The 10,213-nt window shown below is 37.8% G+C and overlaps 1 protein-coding gene across 3 annotated transcripts in view; it reads left to right on the top strand.

The window, feature by feature from the left end:
* The window catches only part of MYOM2 (myomesin 2), a 91,810-nt gene that overhangs the window by 34,037 nt on the left and 47,560 nt on the right, over positions 1 to 10,213 (top strand). For all 3 annotated transcript variants that reach the window (XM_009333204.1, XM_009333202.1, XM_009333203.1), the window contains 4 exons: positions 2,527 to 2,688; positions 4,604 to 4,745; positions 6,338 to 6,537; positions 7,678 to 7,731. In XM_009333204.1, the coding sequence (XP_009331479.1) occupies positions 2,527 to 2,688; positions 4,604 to 4,745; positions 6,338 to 6,537; positions 7,678 to 7,731 (558 nt within the window). The remainder of the gene's footprint in view (positions 1 to 2,526; positions 2,689 to 4,603; positions 4,746 to 6,337; positions 6,538 to 7,677; positions 7,732 to 10,213) is intronic.

Raw genomic sequence — 10,213 nt, 5'->3', positions numbered from 1 at the left:
GCAGGAATTCATGCACTATGAACCTTTGCTATGTGCTACAGTTCCCTGTGTTGAGTCTCTTGACAGCTGGAGGCAATGCATAAATGTAAACAATGAGAAGGTTAATAATTTGTTCAACATCATGTGCTTTAGATGTTCTGGTTTTTTTTGAGAGTTAATACTTAATTCTAGTCTTGCACTAAGACAAACTGTATTTTTCCTAAAATTTTTCAGTTTGTGTTAATCAAATAATAACAACTAAAGCCCTGAGATGGATACGTATGATTTACTTCTAATAATTATACACAAGAGAAATATGTGTTTATCCAGCATTAACAAGTTTCACGCAAGTGAACCTTATTGAGGATGTCTACTAGACTTCTAGGGACATATAAGTCAGCTGAATCAAATCCTCTAAAGTGGTTTGGGATTTGACAAACATGAATATTATGTCTATAATTCATGGCCTGCTTAGAACAATTTAAGATACTGAAAGAACTAAATAAAAATAATACTTCAGGAATGTATATTTAATCTGGATATGAGTTCAGCTGGTAACAGGAGCTTTCTGTTATTGATCTCTAATGTAATATAAACATTATAAATCTATATGCACCAGCATTCTGAAGCCATTTAAACTGTAATCTAGAATAGAATAATTGAATACAGAGGGAAAAATCATGGACTGCAGAATTTAACTGAAACTTCAGCAGAGCAAAATACATGATGACAAGAAGCTTCAGTATATAGTAATTTGCCACTCTTCATATGAATTTTCAGCAGAGTAATGTTTTAGGAAAATTATCTCATGCACTGAAAACAGAATGTGAGGCTTGAGTCACACTGCCTCCGAGGGTTAGTTTCCTGCAGGTTCGTTCTTTGGTAAATTCTGGGAGAAGTGACAGAGCACAACACGTGAATCAACTGGGAATTTGAGTGCAGTAGTGAGACCCTGTAATTGCAATATTATTGTGATGGCAGGTGCATGAATACCTGCTCTATTAGAGCTTCTGAACATGTTTGTGGCCTCCAAAATTTACTGTTCTTCTTGGCTTGTCTAGAAATTAATCCATCCAGACTGCATTAAAAAAGAGAGCTCCTGCTTTCTTAGGGGATCTGGTGGGTCTTTGGGCTTGTGTGAAGGAGAGAAGTTTTTCTGCTCTTACCAAACATGACTGCCTCCACAGTTTCTGGTCTCAGATACTCATAAAGGGTGGAAATGGATGATTCTGACCTTAATAAACAATACAGACTTGCCTACAGTTTCTATATATTTAAACCAGTGTCCATGATTCCACTGCAGCTTGGAGTCTAAATAAGTGACCTGCTTTTCAGAGGTGCCGGTCACTCAACATTGTTTTTTCTTCAGGATTTTCCACAGAACTCATGCATTGGTTAAAGTTTCTAGGTGAAGACATTTTCTGATTTCATTTAAAGTACTTCATGTCTTTCTACGTAAAGTCTCAGTACCATTGTGACATGCATGACAGAAAGGGGACATACAGATTTTCTAGGTAAGGATTTAATGATTAAAGATCTTATGGGAAAGAATGTGACTGAATTTACTTTGTACGTTTCTCAGAAAACAACTGTATGCTTAGGTGATTATGTAATTTACTGTTGTAAGTTTTAGTAGCGTGTCTTCCAGATGCTTTATTACTTGAATGTGTATGAAAAAGAAGTTTTTTATACCTTCTTATGCAATTCAGCTGGTAGGTGGGAAAACTGATTCCTTTGCAATTGTTTGAGTGTCTGCTCCAAAGTGTATTTAAGCAATAGAATAATAAACATCTATATTCAGCTCCTTTAAATACAGTTCTGCTGCATTGATTACAATAAATTAGTATGCAATAGGCCTTAGGGAGTTAAAAATCAAAAATAATCCAATCAATTATTAAAAAGGGTGATATGAGAAAGTCCCTTGGCTAGCATAAAATATCCTGCTCATTCTTTTGCTCTGGTTTCCCTAGGCAATCAGATTAATTTGCATTAATCATGGGTCACCACCTCTCACCTGTGAGAGATTCAAATTTAATTTTATTCACTGCTCAACAGGCATGCCTTGAAGATTTAAATTTGGTGTGTATTTATAGCAGTCTTCAGATTAAACTGAAATCTGGTCTTTAAACTTGGAGGAAGAAATTGAATAATCTGACATTTGACCTGAACAGGTAGCAAAACTTATTAAAAATGAAACAAAGTTCCACCCTGCATTCATTACAGGGTATGGCAGTCTTTCATGTCATTGTTTTGAAATGCGGATGATATTTTTCTCTGTCAGTGTATTAAAAATTATAGTGATGGAAATTCTGTTGTTGGCACTGCATAGGGTAGTCTGAGACCTCATATTCTCTAAAATTCACTGATGAAATAAGTTTAGAGAGACGCAGCTTACTCTCTGTAGAGTTTTCTTAGCATCAAAACACCAACACTCTGAATAAAGCTGGCATAAAGGTTAGTTTGTGCCCCTGGTTAGCACAGAGCTGCACTAGGACGTAGGTTGTTCCGGCCAGCATAGTAACATGTCTGATGGGTCTTTTCTTCCAGATGTGCTGATAAAGGACTCCAAGTGGACGAAGCTGTATTTTGGAGAAGGCCAGGCAGCTCTGTCCTTTACCCATCTGAACAAAGATGATGAAGGTTTATACACCCTGCGCATGGTTACAAAAGGTGGAGTGAGTGAATACAGTGCATACCTGTTTGTCAGAGGTAAACTTTTCATCTGTTTTCATCTTTCAAGAACAGTTGAAAGATTAGTTTTATTAAACAACCCCATGTATTGACTGAAGTACAAAAGAAATCCAGCTTTGTGGTATTTCGTAGTCATTTGATTTATATAGTAGTCTGTGCTAGAAAAAACAGTCACCTTACATGAATGGTGAGCTTCAAAAGGAGCATGCTCCCGAGGACATTTTCTTTCCTGAAGAACTAGAGAAATCATTCTTGTGAAGAAACAGCTTGTCCTTTCTTTGCCTGGTAGGAAATAAACAACTTTGCATACTACCAGTCCTCACTTTGATGGTTTTAGCTCTAGAGATTGCCAACTGGGAATGAGCCTTGTTGGGCATTCACTTATCCTGTGCCGGGCCTTAGGAGGAGGCACAGGAGAAAGCAAAAGAAATATTCCTGCCACTATACCAGTCACAGTCATCTCAATAATCAGAGAAAAGAAGCAAAATTAGAAATTAGCTCACTGAAGAAATACAGTTTTTACAAGGGACATAGATAAAAGGAGGTAAATGCATTAAAATAGAATAAAGGTCAGAATTTTCCCTCACATTTGCATGCGCAGCTCTCAGTGAAGTGAGAATGAGCTTCCACGTGCACTTGTGAGCAGAATTTAGTTTTCACTTTTTTATTTTTTCATTGAAAGCTGAAAATATCTCTGGCTGAGCAGTTCTTTAACTCTTTTAAATACATTGGACAACACCCTTGATGGTGGCAAACTGAAGCAGCCCCAGTGAAGCCATTGGAGCTGTATTAATTTTAAACCTCATTCTTCTTGGAAATGTTTTGGAACGTATGTGTCTTGCAGAAGTGTCATCCAGGCAGTCTGTGTGGGGTGGAGGGACATAAATGTTTTTTCAGGGGGTTGAGATCCATCTTCCTCACAGGACTAGTGCAAGAGCTTCATCAGCTTTGCAATATGTCCTGAACAAGCCACTCTGCCACCCTGATCTCATTGGAAACAATTTGCTGAAGCTTTCTATTTCCCAATTACTTTCTAAGAAAGAAAGCAGCCAGGTGAAAAAGGTCTGCTAGTGTATAATAACTTTGCTAGAAGTTTTTGTTGTAGTGGTGGGTTAATTTTAGGTACCTCTATTGTCCATTTTATACTATGTCTGATACCTTTACATGCACAGGACCCTGGCCTTGAGCTATATCCTCTGGGTCTCTAGTGTCCTCTGTTGGTCTTCCTCTTGCCTTTTTTCATGTAGGCTATGATCTGATACTGAGCACCAGCCACCTCACAACTGACTGAGATTACACTCTATAAATTTATACTCTCTACCGGATGTTTTTGTATTATAGAAACCTTTCTTTGAAGGGAGAGAACTTTACCTGTTAGGAGATTCATTAGGACTTGTGGGTCCACATCACTCAACACCTCTCAAAATGAAGCAACAGAAGGGTACCTTAATGGTGGAACATTGATTACTTATCCCTGTTGGTATTGTAAGACTTTAAATAAAAAGTAGCCTTAGAAATGTACTAGGAGTTTGCAAATTTTTTATTCCTTAAGAGGTTTATTTTCCTCAGCTACATGTTCTTTACTGAGTAGCTTTGTCTGATCAGTAACCCACTGAGCTACAGCTTTCAGTGGGAAAGAGCATCAATAACACATGGGGTAGTCGGGCTTTTAATTCTCGTGAAAAGTAATGGGTGTTTGATGCCTAAACTGCTTTTCTGCCCTCAAAAATATCTTTGAACATTTTTAGCTATGTGGAGATACAGACATTATAGGCCTGATTCATTAGTGCAGCGAATTAATGGGTAACTAAATCTTTGGGTTCCCATTCATATAAACAAATAGCACAGTGAACTGGAAATCTGCCCTTTTGTCTTTGTGGTAGATTTCAGAGGAGTCAGGGTCAAAACTGACTTATTTTTATTTGTGGTCCAGATGCTGATGCACTGATCGCAGGAGCACCAGGGGCGCCGATGGATGTTAAATGCCATGATGCTAACAGAGACTATGTTATTGTTACCTGGAAACCACCAAACACAACTAGTGAGAGCCCAGTCATTGGGTATTTTGTTGACAAGTATGTAAACATTGGGATTTATTTAATTTTGTTCATTGACAAAAACATTTATATACTGAAGAAAAAAAAGATTATAATTATATCCTTCAATACATGGGTTCTTTAGATATATTTTTACAGACTGTAGGCACTGGAACTCAGTTGCCTACTGTGTTAAATTACTAGATTGTTCCCTGTCAAACTTTTAGCACAGATGATCTAGTACCTTCCCAGGCAATTCTGGGCACAGTCTGGGAGTTAGCAAGGGCCAGGGGCCATTCCCAGTAATCATTTGCAGGCAGCCACACTTTATCAGACACTAAAAATATTCAATAGTATGGATGTGGCCAAATCAGAGAATGAGCCCTGGCAATATTTAATTTATAGAAGCCAGAATCCATGGGCATCTTGAATTAGATTTAGTCTCTTTAATCTGTATACTGCAAAAGCTGAAATCTAGGAATTATTACATTATCTTTTTATTTCTGCCTTAACTGTGGTACACCAGGAGCTCAAGGCATGGGTTCACAGGAGCTGGTAGTTTAAATCAGAATGGCAGTCCTCTCTCCTCCAGTCTGCTTTGCACTTTGCTGGGGTTTCAGCTCAGTGCAGGCAGCCCAGGATCAGGGGATCCAAGTGCTATTTTGCATGTCTCTTCCACTGAAGTGCATGCTTGCCCCTTGTAGCCAGAGCAGAGCATCTGATCCCTAGCATTTGAAACAGTCAGCAAAAACACTACTGAAATGATTTCATAATGTATACTGCTCTAGACTTAAAATCAACATTTGCAGCTCATTGCTATTTGCTACCCTGTAATTTGGTCTAGTTCAGAGACAACTGTTTGGGAATTGCTGGAGAATGTTGGCTTATGAATGGCAGTCAGTATAAGGAAATTAACTTAAGCCCTGGGGACTCTACCATTTATATCCAATTTGTGCAGTGCATAGATCATAGGAGTATTTCACCTATTTTGTGTATAATCTAGTCTGCTGTGCCTTTTGACATTTTGCTTGGATTACTGCAGCACCAAGGAACCCTTGATCATGACCCTATTTTTCCTGGTACTGTCAGGGCAAAAGGCAGACTTCTCCACAAAAGTTTATAGTAGTAGGACACGAAACAGATGTGTACACACAAAGAAGACAGTATGAGGACATCACTCTGCTGCTTGATGACTCCTACACTCTGTGGTCCAAACATTGGTGGAGGGAAAAGCACAAAGATGCTTGCTTAAAAATATGAAAAGAGAGATGGAAAAGATTAGGTGAATGTTGCAATTTCAGCATGTTCTGTGGAGATGCATGTTAAAAATAAAAGTGAATAACTTGTCCTTTAGATGACAAGGAAGAGAACCAAATGGAAGGGAAGCAGAGAGTTGAAAAGGCCAAAAACCATGCAAGAAAAATGACCTTTGCAATTGCACTATGAATAAATATGAGCAAGGTGGGAATTAGTTGTCTGATCAGAGGAGTATATAAAATGTGTGACTTTCATTAATGAGGTGTATGGTAACTTAGTGAGGATGACTTCTGTGATTCTGACTTGATGTGTGTAGGATTGTGTATATTTATTGTGGGATGATACTGATAAATGCTGTCTTCTGCTACTCCAAGATGTGAAGTAGGTTTGGAAAACTGGGTCCAATGCAATGATGCGCCTGTAAAAATCTGCAAGTATCCTGTGACTGGTCTTTACGAGGGACGGTCTTACATATTCCGTGTGAGAGCAGTGAACAGTGCTGGCATTAGCAGGCCTTCTCGAGTCTCCGAACCAGTTGCAGCTCTTGACCCTGTTGACCTGGAAAGGACACAAAGTAGGTTATGCAAGGCTGAAACAGATGTTGAATATTTGATCTTTTTTTTTTTTCAGATTCTGTTTTCTTAGTTAACCTAAAGATCAGATTTTGTTTCTTCCTTTGATTGAACATCCCACTAATTTCAAGGTGGGGGATGTAGTTGGAATGGCAAGGTCCATACAGACAATTTGGCAGGACTTGGGGACTCCACCTCAATTATGGCTGTTTTTGCTTAGCTTTAAATATAGACATTCATTGTCACAAGGAGCAATGTTTTCAAAAGAGCTAACATGCCCTGGAAGCTTGTATCATTTGCACTGGGAGATGGGTCCTCAGATCCCATAAACTTCTACGTTTGCTGGTAGTAACTTTTGAAAAAGCTATTGAATATGTCTGTTTTAGTTAAAGAAAAAATAAAAATTGTCGTATGAGTTCACCGGCCCACAGACTGTTGTATTTTTCCACAACTTTTTTTCTCAGTGAAGCACCAGTACTGGCACAAAGTCCCTATGCTACAGGTTGGGGGGTCTTTGATATTGTGACTTTTCTGGCAGATGGAAAAAGTCGATCTAATGAACAAGCTCTTTCTGAAAGCTGGTCTTGTGCTTAAGGCCACTGCAGACTGCAAAGGAGCCTTATGAGAGCTTCTCCATGGGTAGAGTAAGCCGTCTTTCTCTGGGGAGTAGTTTTATTGATTTAGCCTTGTCCTAAACCCCTGTGCAGATTCCGTATATTGTGTACTTGCACACCTTCTGTTCTGCGTGCTCCTTTTACTCAGATAGGAATTAAACTCATCATGAAGACTGCAGAGCACTGCCCCAATGTTGCTTGTAAAATTTGAGTTGAATATACTGTTTCCATTAGTTTTATGATTAATTCCTATAATAAAAGTCCAATTCATGATATAATTGTTTACTAATCACTCTACTGTGAGTATAATTCTTGCTTTTTAGTACTGTCTTATCATGCTCTGTTTTTCTGTGAAAGTGAATGAAGCATTGTATGACTTTGAGTTGACTCCATCTGTGGAAAGATTTCATAACGGGGTGATAGAAATAGAGGTATACAGGCTTTTGAACAGCTGATGAACAATAATTTACAAAATTTGTAAATATATTAAACTGGTTCAAGAAACTAATTGAATATTTTGATTAACAGCTATTCATGTGGATGAAGGGCGAAAGATTGTGATCAGTAAGGATGACCTTGAAGGTATGTAGCATTTCTATGATTTCAGTCCATCTGTTTATATGCTAGGAATTTAGCATTATAATTAGAAACATAGCTTGAAAAGAAATCCACCTAGCGAGTAAACTCTTTATAATAATAAAGCAAGCCAAATATTCTAGCTTGCAAGGCGGAGAGAACACAAGTTAAAGGTGGGGTCTAAAAGGACCATCACACCCTCAACAGCACTACTTTCATTATGTGCTGACAGCATTTCCTCACCTTTTTGCTTTGGCTAGTGCTAAGTTGAGTTTAAACAGCTGAACATTGCATTTGAGCACACACATTTCCCTTACTCCTATCCTTCTGGGAACTAAATATAGCTTTTTAGACTGAATTTGATGATCTGAGCAAGTTATTTCCATTTTCATAAAAACTTATGCAATCCATCCCAATTCTTTAATTAATATATCTGGCTGAATAGAGAGGTTGTTCTTAAGGTTAAGGTTATACACTAAATATTATTTTTCCTCAGGAGAACTGGAGAGATCACTGCCAACTTTTGAGATAAAGCCTGAATTTCTTCTGTCTTTGGTTGTTTCTCTATGTAGTGATTTTTTGGGGGGCTTGGATAATGATCTTCTTTTCACTTAAACTGTCAAAAATGTTAACTATAATGGCTAAGTAGTAAAAAAAACCCTCTGCCTACTCTCTTCCACAAGGTTATAAAGATATAACTCAAATAATAACATAGTAAAAGAAAAAACACCTGAGGACAGGTGTAGTTTGAAGGGGAATCAGACATTAAATGTTTTCTCCAGTGCACAAGTGGGACAGATGAAGTTTCTCTATTTTACAATGGTACCCTAAATGAATTGATATGGATATTATAAGATCAGGATCACATTATAGGATCAGAATACATTTGTCTTACTTGTTTGACTTCCAAGAACATACTCCTGCTCTCAGGATTGCCTGAAAATGATTGGAAATGTTAAACGGCCACACTGGTGTAAGCATGAATAATGATATTTGGATTTCTGTTTCATGAAGGTGCGTATTTAATAAAGGAGTATGAATATCCAAATACCATTGTTTGTATAGATCATTACTTTCATCTGCAAGATTGGAGACCATTTCTGAAAAAGTGATCTCATAGATCACAAATGGATTTCCTTTTTGGTGCTGGATGACCTTCCATTCTGAGAGAGCAGGCTGTACCATCATGTTATATCGTTACAAATTATGTCAGCTTTGGGTTTTTCAAGTATGTAAGAAAACATGTTGAGATTTAGTTATGTGAAACCGATTGGAAACCTTTTGACTTTATGCATTATGCTGCGAAGGATTATTGTAATTTTCTTGACTGTATGTCGGCAATTTTGTCTTAAACTCATCTGATTCATGTGTCTTTCTTAAAGAATAAGTGTATTTGTAGGAAATCAAATATAGAAAGCATTGAGGGAAAATAAATTTTCTTTGGATATGTCAGTTTACTTTTTAAAAAGTCTGGTTTTGATTGGGAAACATAACTTCAGTGTACATTTTGAGCCTGGTTGGTTCCACAGATGTTTATAAACTGTTAAAACATCACTTCCATGATTTAGAGATTATTATTGAAACATTTTTCTCTCTTTTAATGTCAATCCCTGAGCATTTAGAGGATATATGCTCCTCGCTAGCCTGAGAAGTGTCAAAACATACCTTAAAAGAATGAAACTTTTTGCTTTCTCTATTACAATCCATAAAAGATAAAATATTTGTAGGTTTCTGCTGAGTTGCTATTTATGACCTATTACCAAGAGGAAGTTTCTTCAGGGCTGTGTAGCTATGCCTGAAGCTGTCCATCATAGGTCCAAGCCTCTCCTATCTAGTGCTGTTTTACACCATTGTAATTCCTCGCATAGCGAAACCATCTTCTTCTCGTGCTGCAGTGGGTGAGCATGACCACAAATGCCCACGCTGATTTCCTCTAGCCTGGCCCAGGGCACGCAGGTCCTGCCTCATGTTCCTGGTAACCCTGCAGGGTGAGTGGGGAGAGGAGTTTGATCAGGCCACACCAACCGGTGGAGTTACCAGAGGGCTGGTGACATATTTTTATGTCTCTGATCCACAGTTTTTAGAAGTGTTTTAGACTATATGCCTGGTAATACCATCACGTTACAGGATACATTGCTAATAGGTTCTTCTTCCTTCCTGCTTTCTGCTTTGTTTTAAGCTGCTTTTCTCCTTACTGTACTTCCCTTCCAGATATCTTCTTCTAGTGTAATTTCTTGTAATAACTCTTTGGACTTGTGTCTTTGATCAAAAAATATCTCTTATTTGCATATAATGAGTAGGTTTTTTCCAAGGCATTCTGCCCAGCAGATAGAAGTAATTCAAATGTGATCAAAGAAAAAAAGTGTGACAAATGCACAGGTTTTCAGGGGGCATATTTAACTTTTACTGAAAAAGTAAATAACTAACTTTTAATGCTGATGCTTCATTTCTCAAAATTTAATTGAAGTGAACAAGTGAACTGCACAGA

The sequence above is a fragment of the Pygoscelis adeliae genome, unplaced genomic scaffold (assembly GCF_000699105.1).
Source record: "Pygoscelis adeliae isolate BGI_AS28 unplaced genomic scaffold, ASM69910v1 Scaffold57, whole genome shotgun sequence".
NCBI classification, from domain to species: domain Eukaryota; kingdom Metazoa; phylum Chordata; class Aves; order Sphenisciformes; family Spheniscidae; genus Pygoscelis; species Pygoscelis adeliae.
This window is presented reverse-complemented; position numbering and strand designations above follow the sequence as displayed.